The sequence below is a fragment of the Colletotrichum abscissum genome (genome assembly GCF_030869225.1).
Source record: "Colletotrichum abscissum strain IMI 504890 chromosome Unknown Scaffold_21.1, whole genome shotgun sequence".
NCBI classification, from domain to species: Eukaryota; Fungi; Ascomycota; class Sordariomycetes; order Glomerellales; family Glomerellaceae; genus Colletotrichum; species Colletotrichum abscissum.
The window spans coordinates 51,230-77,062 of NW_026850110.1; the positions used below are offsets into that span (position 1 = coordinate 51,230).

Here is a 25,833-nt window from a genome sequence, read left to right on the forward strand (position 1 = left end):
CATTTTTAAAGACATCTCGTCTACAGTTTGCATTGGTCAAGAAGTTGGAGGTGCCACAAATTAAGATCAACAGCGCGATCAAACTATTGTAAGTAAAGACTAATTCCACAGAGCAGGAAAACGGACTCTCCAAACCTCGATCACGCGACACAGATGAGACACAAAAAGTTCCCACTCGCTGTCTCGGCTCGAGCTACTTGCTCACAGTTTCAGCATGTTATGATCGCCTCAGTCGTTTTGGAAATCTTTCCAGCTCAGATCCTCGTCCGGGATGACGAGTTATCTCAGAAGCGATCATCTGGGCTAGGGGTTCACTGACATGCGCGGGGCAGCCCTGGAGTATAGCCGACTTCAGCTCGCTCAGGTCTTCTTCCCGGCCGCGGCAGTGCTGTATGAGCTTCTCCAATACTGACATGGTAAACGTAGCTCTCGGCGGGTCAGCTGCCAATCTTGCCGTGAGGCCCTTCAGCTCGTTGCAAAATGACGCTAGAATCGACTCTTCTGGGTGTCTTCTCGCTAAGTTCCCAAAGGCAGCTTCTACAGTTGACCCAACCTGCCTGATCAGCTCGGGCACACCCAGACTAGCGCCTGCTCGCAGAAATGCATCTAGAGTTCTTGGATAGTCTTCGAAACATTCTTCGTCCAGGAACTTGGACAAGGAGATATCCAAGAAGTGTGAGAAGACGGTGCGTGCTCCTGGGCGGTCCAGCAGAGGCTTGTTGGGGTCCGCGCCGTGAGACAGCAAGCGGCTAAAGGTGGCATTCTTCAGGGAGTCGTTCCATCGTTTTGCAGGGAACATGCACGGCCCTGACAGCATGTTGAAGACAGACATGGTGCTGCGAGAGAACGCAACCCATGGCGATGGTGCATCAAGATCGCCCACAATGCCCAGTTCTCTCGGAGTTGAGTTTGGATCTTCTCCACGGCGAAGTATGATCTCGAGAACTTCCATTGCAGGCGCAGCACTTTCGCCACTGCTGCGAGACATGGGCATAAGGGCTGCGTACAAGGGCGACTCATCGAAGACATCGAAGAAATCCGGCATCTGTCGAGTCTTCTTTGCCAAGTAAGGTGCCAGATCATGTCGGAGGAGCTCTTCGCGGAACAGGATTCTCGGATCGTACCCGCCAGAGTTAACCCCTCTAACAGTCAGCTGACCGAGCCTGGCCATGTTCACGATGGCTGCTTCGTACTCATCCAAGAGCTTTTCGACCTGCCGACTCTGGCTGGAACCAGGTTGTTCTGTCTGCTTCAACGCTTCAGACGCGTAAAGCAGGGCTTGGTTCAGATGCGCAACGAATGGACCGCTATTCAACCCTCGCCCCTGCCTGATAATGCCTGCGACAAGCGAATTATCGTGGCGTGTGGCCTTAAGGAATCCGAGATATGCAGTAGCAATGGAGATGAAGCCATTATAGCCAGCCGGGAGCTTTCCCTGGAGGTACTCGCCGATGTCTTTTGTTGAGACGAAGTCCTTCACGGTCCTGTGAAGAAACTCGACCCGGTTGTTGACAAGCTTGAGTAGTCCCTTTGTCTTCTCATTGATGCTGTTACTGGACTTTTCTCTCCGTAGAACAACATTTTGGTCGGGGTTGAGTGCTTTCGTCTCTCCAGAAGGAGACCTGACATCCTCTAGTTCTCTTTCCAATTGCCAGTAAATGTCGACATGAAGCGGCTCCAGTGCATGTATAGCGCCTAGAAGAATCCCCGCCATTACGCAATGATCAGCGGGATTCACGCTGTCCAACATATGCTGGAATAGATGATCCAAGTCTGAGGGTAGTCGGCTGAAGCGTGCCGCCAGATTTTCCAACCTCTCGCCATTCGAAAGACCTTCTTGTAAAGATCGCGTTACAAAGAAAGCCCAGAGAAATACACCATCGGCTTGAGCCACGATTCGATCGGCGAGCTCAGCCTGCTTCAAGGAAGCATTTGCAGACATGTCGAGACTCCAGCGGGGATCAGACCTCAGCTGATCATACACGAACTTTCGAATATCGTCCTTTGTCAGCTCATGAATATCAAGGCTTTCTTGGCCCTCTTGGCCAAAGCTCCTCTCAAAGACGGGCCACCGACGGCTGGACAAACACATCTTGATATGCGGAGACTTAGCCATGTCAAGAAGAACTTGGCAGAGTTCAGCATGATTGCTGTCGTACTCATCAAGCCCGTCAATGAAGAAACATATCTTCAGAGGGACGTGATCAGCTGTTGATAACGATCGCAACGCAGCAGCCAGCTCGAACACAGACCAGGGTTCAGCAGCGGTCTGCCATCTTCCAGCCTTGGCTGCCGCCCATCGATGTGGGGAGGCGATGGATACAACGTCTGGGTGTCCATGTAGCAAGTCGTAGAGTAGAGACTGGAGAAGCCCCTGCCATGATTTCTGGATCGGAGTACCCGCGATCCAAAAACAATGTGACGCAACAGCCAGTGAGCTAGATGAGCCTGCCCAGTGTTCCAGTAATTCTCTCGTCCGAGGATGGTTGGCAATGAACTTCATGAAAGTGGACTTGCCAGATCCGGGCTTGCCTGAGACCCAAAAGGTTCCACCTCCGGAGACAAACCAATCTGACAATCGAGAGTCAAATGCCCACTGGAATGTATCCTGATGAGCTTTCGGGATAGAATCAAGGCGAGCAGGTCGACTGGTGTAATTCAGACTCGATACAATCGTGTCGGCGAGTAAAGTATGTTCTGACTTGGTCAGTCTCGTGAGCAAGACCTTCAACTGTTTGACGTCGGCCTCCGAGTAGCTTGCATGTGAATCCGTGAGCTGCCTATTCATTTGTGATCTCAGATCTTCCAGGTCACTCGACATAACATCAACCTGGGATTCCTGTTCTGGTCGAGCATACCGCCCCTGACTCTCCAGTACTTTCAAGGATTGGCTTAATTGGGATAGACGAGAGCTATGATACGAAGTCAGATAGTATCATGATGTGGTCTTCGCACTACGTACTTGAGTAGACCAGTGACTTGGCGTGTCACCGTAGTGTTGAGGCGATCAATTTCACGCTCGTAGTACGCGTTATCCCGCTGAGGCAATAGGGAGTCCCGCGTGTCTGGCTCGGCTGTTGTACTCTTGGAAGCCCGTCGTAAGTTGAACTCCATGTTCTCCAAAAGCGTGATGCAAGCATCTCGAGAGGAAGACATATCCTGTAGCGGAAGTGAAGTGTCCAAAAGCCTGGAATCACTCCCCGAGAGCATCTGTTTCTCTGATAGAGCGAGTTTCAACCTTGTGACAGTGCCCAAGTCGACATTTTCATTGTTGCGACTTCGGCTCTCAGTAAATTGGGAGGCCGAGATGATCGCCGAAATGCATCTTGTTGCATTCACAATAAGGCCTACGGTATCGAGGCTTATGATCGCATCCATGACAGCGACGTGAGGTAGAACACGTTCGCGGTTAGATGTGTGGTGAAGAAGATGTTGCCTAGTAGAATTTTTGACACGACATCATGTGCGGGGTCAAGTGAGAAAGGTCAAGAAGAAAATATTGCCTCAATGTCATGACTGATAAGAAACTGGGCTCGTCCAGAGAGCGACTGGGAGGCACGTACGTAGAAACACATATTAAGGTAGTATTTTCATGGCCCCTTCCCTGCAGGACAGAGGCGTAGCAAACTCACCTTACCCACGTGTGGGGGTGATAATCTTTTGCCTCACGGCCGATTGATAACGCGAAACTGGCCAAACTGGAAGCCGTATTTGGCGCTCACGGGGCTTGGCATCATCGAGCGCAGATTGAGGTCCGTACATGTGAATGATGCGATTACCTTAAGTACAAAGAGTACTTGGTCATAGGAGGACTTGGAGCCATGACAGAGACGAAGTGCGATGAAGCGAAACTTCCCTTTGCACCGTTGCAGTTGACGATTCTCCATTCGCTGGACCATAGTAAGATCTTAGCGCTGAGAAAAGTCTGACAGCAAACACTGTGGTGCGAAACGTCTAGTTTCTGGTCAAATGTCCGCCCAAACCCTGGCGAGCTTACAAGGGTGATCGTCAAAGTCCCCTTTAATATTATTAGTCATTCGTAAAACTGTCCAATAATGAGAAGAGATGGATTGTTGGCTGGTAAGCATGACCACTCAAGTGGCCGGGAGGTGCAGTGATAAGCACCTTAATTTGTGAGATTCCGTCTGACAGAGAGTGGGTGTCCTCCGCCTGCTGTGCCTCAGGGCCGTATCGCTTGCGCAATAAAGAGAAATCGGCCACTCAGCTTGGCAACACCAACGTAGCCATCATGAAAGTACTTTTGTCACCTAGCCTGTTTCAAGCCGTCAGCCGAGGAGCGGGCTTTCGGACCTTGATTGCATAAATACAAGCTGGTCCCTCGTTCTTGTCAGTGGAGTTTCCAGAAAGGTAGGACAATATTCGACCATCACAACTTCATATCCTTTGTGTACAACTGGAACATTGTTGAGCTGTGAGATATCAGACTGATATAGCGAAAATCAGCGATCATGTCTCTTGCCGGAATGCGCAATCTGCTCTCTCAGTGGTTTCCTCCACAGCCAACCTACATCGAGCAACACGTCCCATCTCAGAAAGGGAAAGTGTTCATCGTCACAGGCGCCAACCACGGTATCGGGTTTGAGCTTGTCAAGATTCTATATGCAACTGGGGCTAGAATATACATGGCATCGCGATCCAAGGTGAGTCTCATACTCTCATCATAATGGCAATATGATAGACCTCTGAGCTTCGGATAATTGCCAACTTCCGTGAGACCTGCGTGCCATCTTGCCTCGAGTGTCTTCAACTATTCTTTTGCGATTAAGGCGGATGTATGAGTTTTGTAACCGTTCGAAGACTGACCAGACCTACCACTGATATAGGAACGTGCCGAGAAAGCGATAGAGACCATCACAACCGCCACACCAGCACCCGAAACCCCCGGTACCATAGTCTTCCTTCCCTTTGATCTGAACGATCTGGACAGCGTCAAAGCAGCCGCCGCCATCTTTGCGCAACAAGAGCCAAAGCTCCATGTTCTTTGGAACAATGCTGGTTCAGGCGCTTATAGAATTGAAGAAGGCGCCAAAACGAAGCAAGGATTCGAGCCAATGGTTGGCATGCACTGCATTGCTGCGCAACTGTTTACCCACCTCCTCCTTCCCCGACTCCGAGCAGCCGCGGGAGACGCTCCGAAAAGCTCGGTGCGTGTTGTTTGGACCGCGAGTTTCATGGCGGAACTGTCGACTGGCGACAATGGCATCGACTTTGACCATCTCGTAGAGGGTACGCCTGATCGTGCGCTGAACTATGCCGTCTCCAAGTTTGGTAACTGGCTTCTCGGCCGCGAGATGGCCTCCCGTTATGGTTCTGACAATATTGTCAGCGTCGTTCAGAACCCTGGTAACTTGAAAGCTGGCGCCTATGACGGGGTCCCGGCGTTTTCAATGCTCTTTATCACTCCCTTCCTGTACGAGACAAAATTTGGTGCGTACACTGAGCTGTACGCAGGCCTATCCCCCGATATCTCGCTTGATAATAATGGCGCGTACGTTATCCCCTGGGGCCGCATTCGCATCGACGAAGATATTCCGAGGAAGGATATCGTGAAGGCCTTGAAGCCGGAGGCGGAAGGGGGCCTTGGTTATACGACCAAGTTCTGGGAGTGGTGCGAGGAACAATGGAAGCCCTTCGTCTGAAACACGCGATTTTTGATTCTTGCTCTGAGGCTCTTACTCGGACAACTCAGGCTGAAGGGGAAGAGACATAGAGATTAGTCCTTGTGTTTGACCTAGCTCTACCATCTCAAAATGCATAATATCAACGCCATGAGACGTGTATTGATAACGCCCTACTTGTCTCAGCATATGGTGAAACATTGCTCGAAATGAAATTTGGCTAACAACAAGCTTCGGCATGTCACAATGAATTCCAGGGTCGCAGACCCGACCTGCATAGTAGTGGAGCGACGTCGGGTCCGGACCCGGCCTGGCGGATAGGCGGAGTTACGTGTTGTCCAGTTGAGGAGCCTGAGGCAATATTGGGTCGGTATCTGCACTCTCAGAAGAATTAATGGCACTGTCGGTCAAGGTCTCAAAACACTTGGATTATGAAGTATCAGGGTATCTATCTCGGCCGCAGCCAATTCATTATACATAAAATACATTGGAAGAGTTTAGGCGGCAATATCCTTGCCCTTCTCCTCAACCTCGAGTTCGCGAGTGGGCTGTTGCGCCTTGCTGCCCCAGCGACCCATGAAGAAGTTGCCGAAAGCTTGGGCATTGTTTCTCATGTTCATGGCGACGATCTCGCTGGTCGGCTTCTCGAAAAGACGATCAATATCCTCGAGTGTCTTGTCCTTGGTCTCGGGCATGAAGATCATCTATGGATTGTTAGTCTGCGTTATGATTTCACATGGAAATGAAAGTATTTACCTGGTAGAACCATCCCAAGATGGCAATGCCTCCATAGAAGCCGAGAGTGAGACCAGTACGGGTCATGGCCTCCTGCATGGCAGAGAAGTTGTAGGTGACAATGAAGGAGGACAGGAAAAGCAGACCAGACGAGGTGGTCATGCCGTAGGATCGGAGGTAGGTGGGGTAGACCTCAGAAGGAACGACCCAAGTGAGACAAGCGTAGCAGCCAAAGAAGCCCATGTACAGGGCCAAACCGATGAGGTAGCAGGCAACGGCACCGGTGGTATTGGTATCAGTAGGAATCTGATAGCTGGCGCCAATGATCACCAAGCCCACGAAGAAACCGGGAAGCATAGTGTTGGCCCAGAAGCGACGACCGAACTTCTCCATGTAGAAGCAGGCGGGGATGGTACCGATGAGCAGAGAGCCACCACCGACAAGAGACATGTAGGTAGCCTTCTCGTCGTTGAAACCAATCTGCTGCATGAGGATGGACATGTAGTACATGATGGCGTTGACACCAGTAAGCTGGCCAAGAAGAATCATGATGTTGGCGTAGACCAGAGCACGGCGGGCGCGGGGAACGGTGATGAAATCCATCCAGGGGAAGCGCTTGTTCTTGGCACCCTCGGAAACCTGCTGCTTCTCATCGACGACGGAGACCTTCATGACGAAGAACTCTTCTCTGGCCTCAGGAGTAGAAGTGCCACGGATACGCTTCCACACCTTGTAGGCTTCGAGCGTCTTGCCCTTGTGCATCAGATAACGAGGGGACTCAGGCAGGAAGAGCATGCCGGCAAACATGATGGTGGAGAAGAGAAGGGATGATCCGAGAATCCAGCGCCAGTTGCCAGGCACGTGGATGAAGATGGCGGCGACGGCGTAGCCAAGAACTTCACCGAGAGCGATGTTGAGCTGGTATAGGGAGACGACGTTACCACGGATGCGGCGTTCAGCGGTCTCGGCAACGTAGACAGGGACGGTACCACCCTCGAGACCGACACCCATGCCAAGGATAACACGGGCAGAAACGATCATGCCTTTAGGATAAGTTAGCTAGGCCCGGCAGGCAGAAGTGGAATGGTATGTCAATTGACTCACCAAAGTTCTGTGCGCCGGCGCAAAGTGCGCCACCAATAGTGTAAAGGACGCAAGAAATGATGATGGACATTTTTCGGCCGAGGTATTCGTTCGAGGGACTAAGGATGATGGCACCACCGACGGCACCGAGAGGCATGGCAGAGTTGACGAGAGAGTTTTGGCGGGTCGTGAGACCAAGGTCACCGGGGAGGAAGAGGTTGGCACCAGAGATGAGAGACTGATCGAGACCGGAGAGAAGGCCACCCATTGAGGCGAAGGCTACAATGAGCCAGGTGAAGTACTTGGTGTTCGTGAACTCCAGTTGGAAAAAGCCCTTCTTCAAACCACCAGCAGCCTCCAACTCCCGCTCCATGCTGTCGATGAAGGCATCGACCTCCCAACCACCAGCCGCAGCGATGGCGGCAGCATCCTTCTCGTTCACACCAGGAAGGGCGTTGGCGAGGTTCTCGACGTGAGCCTCATTTTGACTGTCCGGGTTGTGTTTGCCCGAAATCTTCGGGGCAAGATTGACTCCGTGCATGTTGTTGGGGGTTTCCGCGCTGCCGCGAGCCAAGACCTCGTCTAAACAGAGATTGGCCCAAAAGGGTAATAGTAGATCTGATTAAGGCTGATGCTAAGAAATGCGGCTCTGATGGTCCGGAGGGAAAAAGACACCTGCCAAGGAAAGACAACTAACAACAGAGACTGGGACGAGCCGGGCTTTTAATCACCCTTCACACTTCTTACCACTACTCACGGCGACACACTAGTAGATCAACAATAAGAGCGGCCAATATTCCAAGGCAGCCAACCCGAAGACGGCATTGATGGATTGTGGATTCCTCGCCCGACTCTCGACGTGACCATCTGTCTAACCTCGACACCAACATCGTCATCCGAAATTTTTGTCTGGTGTTAGTGTGGAGACCTGGAGAGAAACGGCCGAAGTAGGAGCGACCTCTTGTCCGCACTTCAGGCCTCTTCTCCAGTGGAGAGACCCCAGGAACACGGAACACGCACTTGGAGAACATTAAGCAGGCTGGGGGAGAGGCCGGAGGGAGGGTGGAGGGCAGCTGTTGCGGGCGCTGGGCTCTATTGCCCTTGGGGCTCCAGACTTTCCTCATACACAATCTGCAGAGCGTGACCATGGGGCGACGCGGAGCCCGGGGTCCCAGTTGTCTGTTCTGGCCCCCATTTCTGGCAGGCAAAAAAGCAGGCCAAAGGACTCGCGGAGATCAGGCCGCCACGACCGTTCTTCTTCCCATCTGACTCGCGACTCCACATCCGCGCAGGATAGCGTTTGTGCGAGACCCGCCCGAAGGATGGGTGGTTTGACCGAAAATTCTCCCGGTACCGCGTTCTGGATCTACTCGGTGACAATCCGAAGCCCGCACCGTTCGTTCTCGTGACGACGACGGAAACGTACGGAGTCTCCGCGTGGAGAAAGCAGACTCCAGAGTCACCAACATGTTAAAATTTCTCACTCTGGGGATTGGATTGGGGAAGGTTTTCTGGGACCTTGGAGATGTGGGCTGACGTCAACCCTAGGGGGAAAAATCTAGAAGCGGCACATGGACAGTCAGACTCGTGTCGCTTGCGAGCAAGAAGTTTTCGGTGGTGCTCGGCGATGATAGCCGCCCGTTAACGACGCATGTTTCTTCTCTCTCTGGTTTTTCCTGTGTTAATAATCTTTTCCCAAATACCCATGGACAAGATCTAGCATCCCCCCGGCCTTGCTGTATCTATTACTTTACAGAGAACGTGGTCTGACACATCACCACGTGCTGGGAACATTTCTCCTTCGGGACGAGCAGATCGCCATCGTCGTGCCTGACCGCTTGGTGGCTTGTTCCTAGCTCCCGCCAGCTACAGGTCCCGGTCCGGGTGGGAAGCCGCATTCTTGGCTGATGACAAGAAATATCTGGCCGGCTTGGCGCTCCGTGAGGCGGCAGGGGAGTCTGCCAGGCCGCAGCCGCCGCACCGATCGCGCGATGCCAAGTCGGCGAGCAGCGCACTAAGGCAGGCGAAGAGGAAGAGAAACGGCTTCCGACTGGTGCTAGTCCAAAATTCGGCCTTCTAGCTCGTAGACCGGCTTAGCAAGGCCGATACGACACTCGTCTTGTTACAGATTGTCACGAAAATTCGTTCATCCCTTTTTAGCGTTGCGACAGGGCTCTCCTAGGCTTCATGTGGGGGGCAAAAGAAAAATTGGCAAGATTGCAAATATCAAGGAAACAATGCCTGAAAAACTTGATTGTAGCGCTCAAGACAAGGGTTCCAATCTGAGCGACCATGACACATTCTAGAAGTTCTCTAAATTCCGATGGATCATTAAAGTTGTCGAACCAACTGCCATCTCGTCGATTCAAATCACCATTTATGTTTTGCTGCTCATCGGCCTTTACTTAATTAGACCTCCTCTCTGGAGTTGGTTCACTGTTGTTCTTTAAAAGTCTGCCCGAGTTCGCCCGGCATTCATGCAACCCACAGAAAATCCCATCTTTTCCCCTCACAGACCATTCGAACCCCCGCGAAATGGAATGGAGCAAGCATGGCCGGGTCACATCAGCAACCTGTGGATCATTCCAATCATGTCTCATTGGCCTTTGACCCCTGCAAGGGTGTCCCGTAAGTCCGAAAGATAACTTTGACCATCAGGCCGGTTCAGCCGTTCGATCGTCACACTTCATCTATGCATGTGCGTTACCGGCGGTATGGACTTTCCTTTGTCAAAGATAAGGAGTTGCTATCTTATCGTTTTCCGCCGGACTGCGAGATTTCTTAGCACGCCAATCGTATACTGACAATGATGTTGTTGATCGGTCGCCGTTGTGGCTTCACGAGTCAGACTAGAGGGCTAGTCCTGCCGATCTTGGCGCACCTTGTCGAGCTTGCCGCCGTTGTGAGCCCGAGGAGAATGGGCTAAGATGTGTGGCACTACAGGTAGGCCCAGAAGTAAAGCCGGCGCTATGCAAGCATTCTGCAAGTCAAGGAATGCTAGATGGACACTGTATTCGTACACAATACTGAGGGATAGCTGTTAGTCTGTTCCCTTAATATCAGTATCAGTCTGGGTAGGTTATGATGTCAATGAAGCCTGTTCAAGTTGCCACAATCATCGTCGCTTTGACTTGTGAAAAACATGGCCTGCCTTCTGCCGAGCCGCCTCACCAAGTAAGTAATCGATCGAAAAGGCGGCTCATGGTCGTAGTTGTGAGACTTCGTATTGTTATCGGAAGAGCCACTTGAACTACCTCAAGAGAAGTAGCTTCCCGCAAACAGCTTCACTTTCGTCCATTTCGAAGACATCAAGGCATGTAGTGATTTTGACTTCAGAGACACAGACATTCCCCCAAACCAAAGGATCCGCTTATCTTCAAGCCAACTGCATCCGTTCGTCGGCTGGGCGAGTTCCACGCTGCAATCGCTATTTTACTACGGAGTATTGTGTATACACCAGGGTCTAAAGGAGCAGGGTGTGGATTCCAAGATCTGGTTCTGCCATGCACCCCATCAACGGCGTTCGGTTTCGACGCTTGGAATCAATCCTGAACATAGCTTTCATCTCCTTCCTGACAGCCACGGCCAGTCTCTTTTCGCTGGACGAGATACTTAGCTATCAGAGGCTTTGATCTTTCTGGACGCCGAGTTTCAGAGCGAAATTGTAGACCGGAAATATGAACAGCCCTTCAATTGCCAATGAGTGTTCAGCCGTCGTTTGTTTGTTTGTTTGTTTGTTTGTCCCATTTTACGCCGTGATGTCCTCAAGTGAGGCGAAAGGCTCAGCCGTCGACTCATGGATTTGCTGTAGACTACGCAATTCCCTCCGCCGTCAAGTCTCTCGCCAGCCTCAAGAAGTCAATATTTTCTGCGTGAACAGTTGCTTGCCGAAAGCGGTTCAATAAACGGCTGGTCAATAGTGCAATGAAGCTAAGTGATCGTTTCAAGAGAGGCTTTCTACTTCGATCATTCATCACACAGATTTACGAATAAGTTGATAGAGGCTGAAGCTAGATTTCCAAGCTAGATATGTTGCACAGAAACGCAAGCTCATCAATGATGCTCTTGCAGTCTGAAGCAAGGGAAGACACTCAAGATGCATATCTCCACTCACTTGTTTCTCCAGAAATCCTGTCTTGCTCGTCCAAATCTTTGTTCTTCTTCCAACAGTACCATTTGGTGATGAGAACGAAAATCACTGTCAACCCACATCCGGTGATGATAGCACCGCCTCCCGTCTGATAGTATGGTTCCTGGTTTCTCAGAAAGAAGTAAGGCGTAAACCAGTGAGAGACAGAAGATACACTGTTGGCAATTGCAATGAGAGCGGCTCTTTTCGTTCGTGGTCGAGGTACGACAGTTGTCTCCCAAGAAATTTGCAGCTGTTCCAGTCAATACTGGAGATTCTTCGAGAAAGAAAGAAATCCCATGAACGTACATTGAGGCCGAGGAATGGTCCGGTGACCAGCAAAATCATCGAGAAATATCTGGCACCAACGTTGAGTGTTGTGATCATCACAACGCACCCAGCCAGTGTAAACAGCATCGGCACGATAATGTGGTAGCCATGTTCAAGCATTCGACCGGACGACCAGGAAACTGCCAAAGTTACGAGAAAAGCAATAATCGGAGGTGGGGCTTGAATGAGGTACGTCTCGGTAGCGCCGAATCCGAGAGTAGCGAGGATCTAGAGAAGTCTGACGTAAGTAATGAAGTTCGACCTGTGGTGGGAGCTGACGTGGTTTTGACTGACCGATGGAAAGAAGTCTTTGTAGGACTGCGCGATTATAAGGCAGAAATGAATAGCAGAGAAAAGGTATGTGAATGGGTCTTTGAGTGCCATCCAAACTCCACCCCAGTAGTCGCCCTCATCGTCTTCAGTGCGACCGCCGGCCGACACAGTTTGCCGGTACTGAGCCATTTGCGACTCTTCGGCAGTCAGGAAATAGCTGCCAGTCGACTCGGGAAAGTTGGGAATGAACCAAAAGCTTGCCAGACCAATAACGATGCTGACGATACCTACAGCTGTGTTAGTGAAAGGAGAGTCTCGCCATATATCCATAAAACTGACCCTCGAGGAGCAAAAACCACTGCCATGCTGATAGTCCGGCTATGCCATTCATATTGCGGAGGACTCCAGCAGCCAGAAGGCCAGAAACAGCCTGCGATATTGTGTTTCCGGCGTGCCAAATACCCATGCGGAGCGGAGACTCATGCTTCGTGTACCAAGACGACGTCAATAAAGACACCGCTGGCACGAAAGGGCCTTCAGTCAGGCCTACTACAAAGCGACACAGGAGAAAGCCCCAACCGGCAGTGACAGCAGGCATACATAAAGTGGTAATGGACCACCCAAGCATACAGCACGGAAGCAAGATTCGTGGCTTTCCCTTCGCGATGATGACATTTGCGGGAACCTGTGAAATGATGTATCCCACATAGAAAAGCGAGATACCGGCAGACCACATCGTATCTGACATGTGTAAGTCATCTTGCATGCCGGCAAGTCGTGCGTTCGAGACGTTGATGCGGTCTAGATAACTGAACATAGAGAGTCAACAACTGAAGGGGTACATCATTGACGGAACATAAGAGAACCAAGTGGGGGAGTTCGAGACTCACTTCATCATAAGCATGGCACACACCATTGGGAGAAACTTCCAATCGAGACGTTTGCGAACAGCTCTATCGAGTGCTTTGAGCTCCTCCGGGCTTTTGTCTCTTATGAGGTCGTATGGCTCCAGTAGAGGGTCGCGGGTAGGAGCGTTTTCTTCCCACTCAATCCCGACTTTGACATCGACTGAGCCGCTTTTAGAGCGAGGAGGAGTTGCCATGGTAGTTGGAGACTGTCTGGTCCAGAAGAATAGTGCGCGATAAGAAGAATTCAGAAATGGTATCTGACGAGAAGATTCCACATCTTTTGTACTCTTGCGACAGAATGGCCTTGGGGTATTGCTCAATTGAGAAACAGCATTTTGCGACAACAATTTCATAGCCAAACAAGCGTTCAAATTCCCCGCATTGGAGCCCAGTTTCCCCGCGAATTGATTGTGGATGTGTTGCGGGTTGTCTGGGGTTAGTCCAGTCTCTGCCACTACCGGAGCGTGTCCGATGATTGACGACCTTCCCCGGACTGGGTCCGGTCGGCATCAGATCTTGTGACCGGCCAAGTTCTTCGAGGTAGGAATTGTGCCTAGACTAGTGATAGCGATTGCTCAACTATTTTACTTCACTGACGGGAATCGCCGCGCTGACTTCTAGGCTGAGGCGTACTTCCGTACCTGTTTCTTACAATTATCCACCACATACTACTGATCAGGCACCCCGGCTGAACTGACTTGTCGATTAGTATCTGTCACGCGTAACAAAGTAAATCATTGTACAGTGCACTACGCTCATGTGTTATCCCGCTGTATCCGACTCTGTCCGTAGTTATACATGATTTACTACAAACATCTATGCAGACTTAGCGGAGCAGCAGTAGACGAGGTTTAGGGATACTTCCGAGAAGTATAGCCCACAGTGTTGCGCCCCCCCCCCCCCTCTCCTCTGCTTAACTAAGCCTTAACACACTACTCATGTAGCCACCTGTAATCCTCTACGTGAAGGTAAATCGAATGAGTCGTTGAGATCGACGTGGAATAATATCTGGGAAATGGTTCCACGAGACGGTCTTTGAAAGGTTAGCCAAGCCACATTTGCAGAGAATCGAAAAACATCGAAACCGTCTCACATTAGATGTTGTTTCATCAGTTTCCATATTCCTGGTGGAAAGGCTTAGTAAGACCTGTTGAAATGCTGCAAGTGCAGGAAATCGTGATGCGGCGATCGTCACAAGCGTCGAGGCTTTGCTAATGACTTCTGTCACTTCGGCGAGTCGACGCGCGGCAAAGTCATTTTGACTTTTTCGACGGGCGAGGCATACAAAAGCGACCGCAGCTTGAAAGATGTCATATGCATCAATGAAGCTGCAAACAAAACTTCCCTTAATAAACAGATCGTAAGATCGGTTGATAAACTGATATGATGTGTTAATGGTATCAGTCTCAAGATCTTGGTTGTTTCCTAGCCAAAATTCATTTCGCACGATTGTTTGAGGCGTCAAAGATGCAAGATGAATCAATGCCCGACAAGATAGCTGTTCAAAAAGATACAGAAGATGCGGAGCAGAAGGCGATTGACGATCAACGTTGGGAGGTAGATCTCTCCAATGAACGATATTACTGTAGGTAAGTAGAATGTCCTCTCGTCTTCCTGACCGGATACTTGAAACCAGTTGAGAGTAGAGTACAAGATAGCGAATGGTTTGCGATATTTGATGCGGCGTCTCCGTTGTAATGGATAGGCCATCGTCTTCCGCTGGGAGCTGAAGCATTTATGTCAACTTTGGATCGACGGACTAAATGCCTACGTGGTGCCTTCAACTTACTTGTACCGAAATGTAATCATCCTGGATGCTCAAAGGGCGGTCCATGACAAGGCTGAGCATGCTAGGGCAGAGTTCAGTATTGGAGATTCTAAGTTGATCACGGACACAATTATGGCATACCGGTCAAAGGAGTACACGGCCCAAAACAACCATCGCCGTCTGTCAGCTTCAGGTAGCCCAATGCTCGAGTTCACGTCTGGCTCTCGGTGCAGATCGAGCGAGATACATGTTTTCATAGCCAGACCTAATAAATGCCAGGCAGAGCCACCGGAGGAGTTATAAAGAGAGTAGATGGTAAGCATGATCATGCAGTGTATGTGCTCAAGGGTCGATTCGGTGCGCAAGATGGAAGGAAGTTCGCCGAGGGCGGCAGAGTGAAGGCTTGCGTTAAGAAATGAAAGGTGAGTAGAAGTCGGAGAGAGCGAAATTCCAATAGCGCAAGCCATGTGAAGATTGAAAACATGTAATGGCGGAGGGCTCTGTGCAGCATGGCAGTCAGTTCTACATGCCATAACATCCTCACATTGCCGGAGATAAATGTCCTTGTCGATGTATGGCATAATGATTGGCCATTCCAGGAATTTCCGGACATGCTCAAGCGTTAGATCCCGGCTCTCTGAACTGAGGCGACTGTTCATATCAGGAGTTTGAGGTGCCGGCATAGCTGTGGATGGGTCGCGTCCATCAATAGCCAAGGCCCCGGAGATCACCTCTGCTAAGGAAAACTTCCTGGGTAGATCATCGGAATTATCTCGGGGCTCGGCCATTGCATTTCGTGATAAGAAGCCGATTGCCCCCATTGTGGCTCTCACAGAAGAATCTTCGGTGCCATGTCTATTGATGTTGACAGTGTCGAGCGCACGGCTTGAGGTTATCGAGATAGCATCTCGAGGTGTCGTAAGACTGTCATCCATTGGAGAAGAGCCATGACATGATTCAGCGCGACCGCTGTGCGTACGCGACCGTTTTCGATGAAGCGATTGTTCTTCCATATTAGCGATCCGTCTTTTCAATGACGACACGTAACTTAGACTTATCAGCAAGCGTATCATCGGGCAGAAGACTAGGTTATATTATTACCCAATGACTGAAGTGTGAGAGAGCTCAGATACTGTGTTGAAATCTTGGTTCCGTGGGATACACTCGGCCCCTAACCCACTGCACGAGGTGCATGCCGGCAGACGTCGGTCGCACTGATGGCTGTCAGCTAATACTGATTTGTATGGCATCTGAACATCTGGATTCTAACTTTTTGTTTCCTCTTCCAACATCTTTCGCAAGCTTGTGGGCGAGTTACCGTGGATGTTAAGGGCGGCTCAGGTGTTCCCCTTAAGTTCGGAGCCTCTTGCGCATCTGCAGACGAAGTCGAACTCATAACCCCACTAACTATTTTCTCATATTAAATGGTTCAAAGTCCGCAATGAGCCAGGTAGTGGAAGTGGGCGGTCGGGAACAAATGGCCGTCTTCGAGTTGGCATGATATGTGAGGTGGAAGCTGCAGGCTCAGAGTCTCGCACCTCCGACTGTTTGCCGACGTTGCGGGGTTTGACCCCTAAGCCTCCGTGGGGAAGACTGTGGAGGATCTGGTTGGGCCACCCCCACATCTCATAGAGATGGACCACAGTTAGAGTCACCGGGGTTAATAAAGAAGCTACCATGCGATCTGATCAGTTATTGCCAGATTCGAAGCATTAATAAGTGACGGTCAGGGTTTCAAGATACAACGTGGCAAGTAGGAGATCTACCCTCAATTCCACGTATATTTTATGTTTGCCAAACGGCAGTATTTCCTCTCGTAAGAGAGATACTGGTTGTGATGAGATCTATGATTTGCCATTTGTATGGGCAGTTGCCCTGATACTGAGGCTAGACATCTCCGCCGCTCTCTTCGCGGCACCGGCAATAAGCAAGGGGCCATCCGTTGCAGCCATGACCCAGCGCGCACCCATTTGACAAAACTTTTCCACAAGATCCATACGTGAGTGAAGACCTCCCACGCCAACCCACTTTCCGTGCTTATTGCAGGCAGCGATCGTCCGCTCATAGGCTTCTGTGAGCCTAGGGTTTTCGTAGTCGCCAGGGATACCCATCTCAGCCGTCAGATCGTTGGTACCGATAAGTAGAGAGTCCACTCCTTCAACTGCTGCAATCTCGTCGACTAGCTCTAGTGCCTCAAGAGTCTCGATCATTGGTATAACCAAAGTAGCGTCATTTGTGATGGGATTGGAGACCTTGGCAGGAATCGTACGGAACTGATAATGAGGCAGTCCGTTGGTTGATGATCGTGTGCCGATAGGTTGGAACTTGGCAGCCGCAACAACGTCTCGTGCGTCTTGCACACTGCGAATATGCGGCACAATAACACCAAGGGCACCACCGTCTAGGATCCTTGAGACAAAAAAGGGGTCCTTGCTGGGCGCTCGTACTATTGGCGAGATCCCGGCGTACAGCGCGGCAATGCACAGTTGAGAGGTCGTCTCGAGATCGAATGAGGAATGCTCCATATCGACGAGGATCCCGTCAAATCCTGCTGTCTTAGCCATCATGGGAAGTTCTACCGACTTGACTAGTTTGACGCTCAGAGTCGATGCAACCTCATCGCGGAGGAGTTTCTCCTTGAATGAGTGGGGAATAGAAACGGCCATTTCGGTTGAGAGTGGGAATGTTGAGTGTTGAGGACTATGATTGATTGATTTGCAGTGTGAAAGAATTCTTGGAGCACATGTGACAAAGGTATTGTTATATGGCTTTCCAGTTCTTGTTCGTGGACGGATGCCCGGAGTCATGCCGAGGATTTCCATAACCTCTTCGGCGCTTCCGCAAGCTTTTCGGCCCTCCGATCCCATGTTCAAATCCAATCATTACCGAAACTCTTGGCCGGTCGTATGGCAAGTGTCTATAGTGTTGTTCCTCCACAAGATTGCGGCCGACATATGGAGGCACCGGGGGCCGTCCGATAACCTCGGACCACCTCCGGATGGGTGTACAGGGCATGTATGGTGACTGATCTTCGTTGCCACCGTGTGGTCATTGACTCCGATATCCTGTTGTGTATTTTATGAATCAAATCGCAGTACTCCACATGTTCATACATTTCCATATACAACGAACTTCAGACGATGCTCCAAGATCACGAATCGAGAACGTCACAGACTCATCTTCAATCACCGCCGACTGTTGTTTCTCACTACGATCAATAAATTTGTCAATATGACTCCAGGGCTCGTATCTGATCAATCTGAAAGCGTTCTTCTCGGTACTAAGCCAACCGTGTATGTCTTGGATTCATTTCAGCCTGAGATCATCGACTTCTGCAAACAAAACTTCAACGCAATCCTACCTGGACAGTCCGAACATGCCAACTGGAAGGAAAACTCTCGTTTTCTTCTTGTGCGGAACTCGCGTCTCACAGCTGAGGATATCGCTGCTTGCCCGCATCTCCTTGCAATAGGGAAGCAGGGTGTCGGAATTGACAAGATCGATGCTGAGGCCTGCTCTAGACGTGGCATCAAAATCTTCAACACACCCGGCGTCAATGCGCGAGCTGTGGCCGAACTTGTTCTGGCTTTAACGACAGCCGTAGCAAGACAAGTTGGAAGCATTACACGGAAACAAACTTCTGGTATTCTTGTACCCAAGGAGAAGTGCTCGGGTATCATTTTGCACCGAAAGACGATTGGCGTACTCGGCATGGGCAACATTGGAAAGGCTGTTGCCCAGATTTTCCGCGGAGCGTTCGAAGCTGACGTTGTGGCTTACGACCCTTATTTGCCTAATGAGGCCTGGTCTGATATTCCTCATCGCCGAGCCCAGACGGTTTCGGATCTGTTATCAGTTTCCGACGTGGTGACGGTCCATATGCCGTTGACATCCACCACTAGAGATCTCATGGGGTACAAGCAGTTCAAAATCATGAAGAGAACAGCCATAGTCATCAACACAGCTCGAGGAGGCATCATCAACGAGTGTGAATTGGAGCAAGCCTTGTCAGAAGGCCTCATCTGGGGCGCTGGTCTAGACTGTCACGAGGAGGAACCCCCTAGCAGGGAGAAATACGGATCGTTGTGGGACGTTGGTGCCGTTAGTACGCCGCACATTGGGGCAGCGACTAGAGAGACTCAAGTCCAAACGGGCATGGCAGCAGCTACTAAGCTGTTTGAATACGCGAGGAGTAGGGCGTAGATGGGAAGCAGCGCTGAATCAAACTTGAGGTTCTTTCATTCCTGCGGGACTTGAGATCTTGATTAGTCGGCAGCCAATACGTTCAGAGCCTGATTACAATATACTGCCTGATTGCAATGTACTGCCTACCTGCTAAATCATCGCTGAGATTTACTGTAAGCCGTATGTATCATTGAAACTCAAACGCATCCAACGCTCCAATGTGCCTCTCTGGATCACCATACACATATTCCCCCAAGGCGGATTCCATATTCCATAGTGCCTCGTCTCCTAAAAGCGCCCAGTCCATGAAACCGCTTCCCGGGGAAAAAGTGGCTGTGGCTGGTATTGACCCACACGTGTTTCTCGAACCGTGGGATAATGTTATAGGATTGCCCACCATGGCTCTCTCAACGGCAGGCACAAACGAAAGGTTGCTCGGAATGCTTCCTGGAAAGTTTGTTTCTTGAACTCTGGTATCAAGATTCGTACTCAGGGCACTGGGTCCTGAGACGCACTGCGAACCAAGAATCGAAGATCCTGAGGCTACCAGAGGTTCAGAGAATCTTTCTGATGATTGCCGAATCCCGGCTCTCGTGTATTCCAGTGTTTTGCCTTGAGATAGGACGTCAGATTGTAAGTTCTCGAGAACTTTGTCTAGTTTTCGAGTGGTGTTTCGTCGAAGAGCTTCAAAGACGGCAACATATTGTTTGGCACTTGGTAACTGCTCCGCCATGTTCTTTAGTGTCTCTTCACACCGAATCAGTCCGGCTGAAGCATCCGAAAGACCTTCTTTGTCTATTTTCGTTGCGGTAGAAACACAAAACAGCACCGAAAGACCAGCGGTAAACATCATGTGAAAATAGCTGCGGGTATGTGTGGTGAGTGGTCGCTGTTGGCACAGTCTTGAGTAAGCCCAAATCGTTCGAAGTGCAATCCTGAGGCATAGGACGGAAATATGATGGGGCGTCTTCCCGCCTCGTTTGGGCATAAGATCAATGGCTCGTCGGACTAGGTAAAGTTGCTCCCTAGCTAGCAAGAGATCATACCAGTCCTGCGACTCATACAGACATTTGGGCTGCTGGAATGCCGGGCAATTATCTCTCCAGTGCTGTAGGTCTTGCATCAAGCAGCTGAGAGTTTGAAATATATGACCAGGAGCCAGATGACTCTTGGAAGGTTGGAGGTAGTTGCAGGCAAGTCTAGAAAATTCGGAGTGGATTCTGGAAGAGATTTGCCGCAAACGCACGGAGATGAAGAAAACGGTCATCTCGGTCGTGTCCAGGGTGGCGTGAGATGATCGAAAATCCTCAAAATTGCTTGAAATTTGATTAGCAGTGACAATTTCCTCGTCATTTGCATCCGCCGGAAAGCCGACTTCAATATCGCGATCATCGATACTAAATGGTTTTCCCAGGACCGTAGAGCTATATCTGTCAATCATGTAGACTTGCCAGAAAACTCGTCGCTTCATTTGAACTTGCATGAAGTTCATAGAGTCGTTATCGTTGTGGTGCAATCCTTGTTCGATGCACAGACGACCACACAGCCGAACGACATCCCAAATGGACGTGCCTTTTCACAATGAGCGCTCGTAATTCATTCGTCAAAATTCGAACCAGACATACCTATCCGATGATAGATACCAAAGCGGCATATTAAGAGCAGGTCTTGGATTGAGGCTAGGCCTCGTGTAAGAAAGTCTGGCCCCATACGTTGCAAGGCAGCGAGATAGTATCCTTCGGGGTGCTGGTCGTGGGTGCCATTCAGGAATGGAAGCACTGAACCGATTGCAAGGATCATACATGCGCGAAAAAGATCGTGATTTGAAGCAGGTTGGCCGGCCGATTCGTGTGAGAAGACCCGGCCACAGAGACTCTTGACCTCGTCTCGGCGAAGAAAAGGACTTTGCACGTGAGACCAACTCAGACTATGCAAAATTGTCACAACAATGGTTCGATGGGTGCTTGGAGATGAAATCTTGCTATTTATCGAACAGAGCCTTGCCTTCTTCGTCTGGAGGAGGACCGCAAGGTTGAAGAATAGGTTCAGAGGCGCTAGGAACTCTCGCCAACAGTTGTAGTAATTCGGTGTTGTTTCTTCTCAAGTCTGGATCTGCGAAGAGAGAAGCCATGAATCTATTTGAATCTTAGTCATATTACTGTGCAGGCGCCATAGTCAATTGCGAACTCACCCGAGTCCCTCTCCGTGTGAGACAGTTGAGTTCTCGATCGAGATGACAGTTGGACCAGTCTCTGCGGCAGGCTGGTTCGCATCGTCACACGATTGGACCTCATCGGCGGGCAAGGTGTCCACATCTTGAGTCAACTGTCTTTCAAGCTGTTCTAATCGATCTATTTCTCTACGCGAATTCGTCAGCTCCCCAAGTATTTAACACTCAAATGTAGCGAGGTACATCAACGCCTACGCTCGTGAAAGTGTTCTGTCACCACCAGAATTGAGCACAACACAGTCGCTGCCAGTTTTCGAACACGGAGTACATGTTGGCCTGGTGCTGTCACACTGGGCAATACATATTAGCCCCCCGCTTACGTTCTTGAAGTCGACAGCGGCACATACTTTGATTTTCTTCTGATAACATAAGTGGCAGGCTGGGAGCCGGGGTAGTCGATCTGCTGCGGAGCTCATTCTTCGAGCCGAGCTGTCAAGTCAAGGAATGCTTTCAAGAATAATGCGCAGATTGCAGCTGGTGTAACCCATGTGTTAAGCGATCGATATTGATTGTGACACGATTTTCGGAGTGGCTCCGACGGTGCGTTTGAAGATGGGCAAATCGGCTTTGGCTCGGCTACTTTGGTCACGATTGTAAAGTGAGGGGTTGACCCCTCCCTGTAATGGGTCGGAATCACTCCGAGCAAGTTGCTTTGCGCGGACCTCCGAATCTTACTGACTCCGCCGTCTCGAGTGACTTTCTTTTCTGCAATAAAATTGCTAATAGCACCTGTAAACGAATGCAAAAATCTAACGTCATTGGCATATCTACTATCGCTTAAGGCTTGGCTGCGGTCGTGCGCCTCGACAATGCCAGTCGAGCTTTTGAATATTCCCCTCCAAGCTGTCTGTGATAAAGAGGGTCTTATTTTCTGGACCACCAAAGCAGCAGTTCGTCAAGTTGATGCCGGATGTTCCACTCACGATGCGTGCCTTGGGGATCCCATTGGAATCAACCACAAATACGGACCCCAAACTTGGATGACAGATGAAAAGACTGCCTTCTTCATCGATCGCCAGGCCGTCTGGGCCAGCGTTTCCAAATGACTGGAAAAAGACGCCAGCTTTGGTTGTTGTTCCATCGGGATGAAGAGGAAGCCTCCAGACCTGGTTGGATCTCGTCATGGCGACGAATAAGAACCTTTCATCAGGGGAGAGAACCAGTCCATTTGGGGATACTCCATTTTCTACAAGTGTCTCCAGCTTTCCGTCAGGTAAAAGCCGGTAGACTTTGCCAGTTGGATCTGTCATGCCGGTTTGACCTTGGTCGGTGAAGTAGATGCTTCCTTTTGAATCGACAATCAAGTCATTTGGGCCTTTGAATCGCTCCAAGTGACGCCGGGTGATTAACGGTTTGATCTTCCGATCAGAAGGATCGAAGGAGAGTATTCCCTAAGCACAACCGTTTCGGTGAGGCCGAGATCCCAGGAGTAATACCGCGGTTTGGATCTACGAACCTGCTTGTAGTCGGCAATAACCAGTCGACCATCGTCAGTTGCCGCAAGCCCATTAGGCTCGCCGTCCCATTCTGCAACAACACTTATAGTCTTTTTTGGGTCAATCTTGAGGATTCGTCCGTAGGGAATGTCCACTATGTGAAGGTTGCCAAGATCATCGACGATTGGGCCCTCAAGGAAGATGTGTTGAAATGGGCGCGCAAAGCCACCTCGCCACTCAGTTTCTTTGCCATGGCAACGAAGCTCATCTGGAACTCGAATGTAGAGTTCAGCTTGTATGATCGGAGGTACCGGGTAAAAGTTCATTGCGTGCAGTAACGTAGACGATTATTGTTCAATTGGCGATAATGAAACTCAAGAAGACGGTGCAAAAAGTCAAGGAAGCATGCTAACCTTGAAAGAAGCGGGCATGCTATCATCGCTGTTCTCTTTGGTGCTTCGCGAGGTTTATGCGACCATGCAATCGACCTGGACGGAAATCATCCGGTGGTCCTGGTGTCGTCGGACTGAGCCCGGACCTAACTTTCGGTGTGTGTCCGGGTGGTGTTTAGAACGGTTACGTTAGTGCTCCACTGCTCTACGCACATCTTCCCCGAATTCTGGGGTTTAGCAGCTTACGGGGTCCGGGGAAAGCTAACGGAGCATGCCGTGAGTAAGAGAGAATATTATTTCAGTCAGGACCGTCCTTGCCAGCATTTTGAAGATGACAACTTGTTACGTGTAGGAATCGATCCCCACGGAGGATGTTATTTCTGCAAGCTTCTTACAATGTCTCTCATCAAGGCCACAACTGCAGCCATACGGGACAGTCCCAGAGAGATCTTCAACCGCTATTTGTTTATATGCACCTGGATATGGAGCTTCTCAGGGGTGGCGAAAGGTTTTGACGAGGGCAAGTCACATTATTTGACTACTGTTATTCTCATAGAATACTTGCTAATGAATATCTTTCGTAGGTAATATTGCATCTGCAGTAACCATGGCCGTCTTCAAAACCAGATTTGGGATCGATGGCCAGTCCGAGAGCGAGTACTCAAATACCAAAGGCTGGATCGTGGCTATCGCAACGGCTGGTGCTGTTTTTGGTTGCTTGGCTTGCGTAAACCTTACTGAGAAGTTGGGCCGCAAACGAACGATGCAGATCTTTACATTGATTTATGTTGCTGGCATTCTCGGGCAGACTTTCTGTTCTGGAAATATGGCGGGACTTTATATTTCTAGAATCATCGCTGGTATGGGTATTGGTGCTACAACTGTGCTGCCTCCAGTGTACATCTCCGAGGTGAGGATGAGGTCTCCTATGAAGAACGATGACGGCAAAGATTGACTCGCGTTGTAGATTGCACCTCGATCGATCCGCGGTCTTTTGACTCTACAGTACACATGTTGTCAGCAACTTGGCGTTGTATTCGGCTTCTTCTTCAATTACGGCATCACGAAACACTACGCAGGGAACCAAATCCAATGGCAATTACCGACTGCCCTTCAAGTTGCACCGGCGATTGTCTGGGGCCTGGGAACATTCTTCACGCCCGAGTCTCCCCGTTTTCTGCTCTCTTGTGGAAAACCAACAGAGGCTCTCAAGGTCCTCTGTGACTTCCGTTGTCTGCCAGCCGATCATCCATATGTTGACGATGAGTTTCGCGCGATGCAAGCACAGTTGGAACACGAATTGGAGATTGTGTCAGGCGCTTCGGTTTTCGATCTTGCTAAAGAGACGTGGACCGATATGCCAAATAGACGACGATTTGTATTGATGTTTCTAGCGCATTTGTTTTCTCAGTGGAGCGGAGCCAATGCCATGTAAGTGCAACGATCCCTACAGCGACAATACCCCTCTGACTTATGGCCCGTTTCAGCACGCAGTACAGTCCGTCCATCTTTGGGTATCTGGGGATACAGGGTGAAGAGGGTCGTCTTCTTGCTACCGGAGTCTATGCCATTGTCAAGTTTGTTTCAGTCTTAATATTCTCGGTCTTCGTTATCGACTTCATCGGCAGAAGGCGATCTCTTCTCACCGGAATCTGTCTCCAGATTACCACGCTTCTGTTCGTTGGTATTTACCTCAAGATCACCAATGGACGTGACCCAGAAGACATTTCTGCAGATCCAACAGCGCGACGAGCAAGCGAAGCTGCCATCGCGGCCATTTACTTGCATGCAATCGCATGGTCTATAGGATGGTTTTCCATCCCATACCTCGTCAGCGCAGAAGTTTTCCCCATTAGAATCAGATCTCTGTGCGTATCTGTTCTCATGGCCTTTCACTGGGCCTTCTACTTTGGCTGCTCGCGAGCTATGCCATCCCTTCTAGCCGCTACAGAACGCTATGGCGCGTTCATATTCTTTGCGAGCATCTGTTCTGTCTCACTCGTGTACGTTTATCTTGCCATGCCGGAAACCTCTGGGAGATCCTTAGAGTCAATGGAGAACCTGTTCAACCGGCCTTGGTACACCGTCTACAAGGTTGCGTATCCAAAGGCTGAAGATCTTGCAGCTCGCCCGGTGGTGAGACAAGACAACGACAAAGGGGAAGGAGGGAAAGAAGAAGAGAATGGTGCGGCTATGCACCTGGCTTAAGACTTGATTGCCTATTATAGTATAGATTCTATGAGCGACAGTTTGGTTTCTGAAGCTTTCGGGATGACTTGACGTGTACGCTGCCCTGTCTTGCTAAACTTGCCTTCAAGTCTTGGCACAGACACCTTTGAGACGGTGATAGCTGTTTTGTTTGAGCTTCGAATCTGTGTACCAAATAATCAAAAAGTCCAGAAAATTTGGCGTTTGAGAGGATCCGGCCTCGCCTGTGTTCGTAAAAGTCTTCTTGGGTAATGACTCTGTTCGGGAATCTTACCCGAATTTTCTGTCTTGTCATTCTTTCTGACAAGGAAAGTCTGAGCTTAGGGGGCAAGGTGGGATACTTTGGGGATCTCTGAGTCTAAAAGCATTGGGCGCCAGGCGTCTTCTCAAGATCTATGCCCTACCTTCTTACCTTCCTAGTCCAGCAGTGACGCAACACAGGCTTTTGTCAAAAGTAACTTGAAAATAGAAGATGGAACGATCGGAGCTAAATAACCACAGATCGACCGAGGACTTT

At 50.1% G+C, this 25,833-nt stretch overlaps 10 protein-coding genes across 10 annotated transcripts; 3 read left to right on the forward strand and 7 right to left on the reverse strand.

Annotated features, from left to right (window-relative positions):
* Positions 1-217: 217 nt before the first annotated feature.
* CABS01_08924 (uncharacterized protein) lies at positions 218-3,378 on the reverse strand (the record flags this gene model as incomplete). Its single annotated transcript, XM_060542282.1, has 2 exons — positions 218-2,912; positions 2,963-3,378. The coding sequence occupies 2 exons, from the start codon at positions 3,376-3,378 to the stop codon at positions 218-220; spliced, it is 3,111 nt and encodes a 1,036-aa protein (XP_060400563.1).
* Positions 3,379-4,469: 1,091 nt separating this feature from the next.
* On the forward strand, positions 4,470-5,660 carry CABS01_08925 (uncharacterized protein; the record flags this gene model as incomplete). Its single annotated transcript, XM_060542283.1, has 2 exons — positions 4,470-4,661; positions 4,845-5,660. 2 exons carry the CDS (start codon positions 4,470-4,472, stop codon positions 5,658-5,660), a joined length of 1,008 nt encoding a protein of 335 aa, XP_060400564.1.
* A 476-nt stretch (positions 5,661-6,136) lies between these two features.
* On the reverse strand, positions 6,137-7,998 carry CABS01_08926 (uncharacterized protein; the record flags this gene model as incomplete). Its single annotated transcript, XM_060542284.1, has 3 exons — positions 6,137-6,343; positions 6,396-7,417; positions 7,479-7,998. 3 exons carry the CDS (start codon positions 7,996-7,998, stop codon positions 6,137-6,139), a joined length of 1,749 nt encoding a protein of 582 aa, XP_060400565.1.
* A 3,720-nt stretch (positions 7,999-11,718) lies between these two features.
* On the reverse strand, positions 11,719-13,291 carry CABS01_08927 (major facilitator superfamily transporter; the record flags this gene model as incomplete). The annotated part of the gene is made up of 4 exons (XM_060542285.1): positions 11,719-12,144; positions 12,211-12,476; positions 12,529-12,998; positions 13,080-13,291. The coding sequence occupies 4 exons, from the start codon at positions 13,289-13,291 to the stop codon at positions 11,719-11,721; spliced, it is 1,374 nt and encodes a 457-aa protein (XP_060400566.1).
* A 1,285-nt stretch (positions 13,292-14,576) lies between these two features.
* CABS01_08928 (uncharacterized protein) lies at positions 14,577-15,686 on the reverse strand (the record flags this gene model as incomplete). The annotated part of the gene is made up of 3 exons (XM_060542286.1): positions 14,577-14,816; positions 14,887-14,947; positions 15,007-15,686. The coding sequence occupies 3 exons, from the start codon at positions 15,684-15,686 to the stop codon at positions 14,577-14,579; spliced, it is 981 nt and encodes a 326-aa protein (XP_060400567.1).
* Positions 15,687-16,709: 1,023 nt separating this feature from the next.
* On the reverse strand, positions 16,710-17,531 carry CABS01_08929 (HpcH/HpaI aldolase; the record flags this gene model as incomplete). Its single annotated transcript, XM_060542287.1, has 1 exon — positions 16,710-17,531. One exon carries the CDS (start codon positions 17,529-17,531, stop codon positions 16,710-16,712), a length of 822 nt encoding a protein of 273 aa, XP_060400568.1.
* A 565-nt stretch (positions 17,532-18,096) lies between these two features.
* CABS01_08930 (uncharacterized protein) lies at positions 18,097-19,068 on the forward strand (the record flags this gene model as incomplete). Its single annotated transcript, XM_060542288.1, has 1 exon — positions 18,097-19,068. The coding sequence occupies one exon, from the start codon at positions 18,097-18,099 to the stop codon at positions 19,066-19,068; it is 972 nt and encodes a 323-aa protein (XP_060400569.1).
* Positions 19,069-19,237: 169 nt separating this feature from the next.
* Positions 19,238-21,696, reverse strand: CABS01_08931 (uncharacterized protein; the record flags this gene model as incomplete). Its single annotated transcript, XM_060542289.1, has 6 exons — positions 19,238-20,622; positions 20,676-20,977; positions 21,033-21,185; positions 21,242-21,409; positions 21,476-21,570; positions 21,628-21,696. The coding sequence occupies 6 exons, from the start codon at positions 21,694-21,696 to the stop codon at positions 19,238-19,240; spliced, it is 2,172 nt and encodes a 723-aa protein (XP_060400570.1).
* A 354-nt stretch (positions 21,697-22,050) lies between these two features.
* Positions 22,051-23,042, reverse strand: CABS01_08932 (gluconolactonase; the record flags this gene model as incomplete). Its single annotated transcript, XM_060542290.1, has 2 exons — positions 22,051-22,671; positions 22,737-23,042. 2 exons carry the CDS (start codon positions 23,040-23,042, stop codon positions 22,051-22,053), a joined length of 927 nt encoding a protein of 308 aa, XP_060400571.1.
* Positions 23,043-23,715: 673 nt separating this feature from the next.
* CABS01_08933 (uncharacterized protein) lies at positions 23,716-25,316 on the forward strand (the record flags this gene model as incomplete). The annotated part of the gene is made up of 3 exons (XM_060542291.1): positions 23,716-24,018; positions 24,076-24,539; positions 24,596-25,316. The coding sequence occupies 3 exons, from the start codon at positions 23,716-23,718 to the stop codon at positions 25,314-25,316; spliced, it is 1,488 nt and encodes a 495-aa protein (XP_060400572.1).
* Between the last annotated feature and the right edge of the window lie 517 nt (positions 25,317-25,833).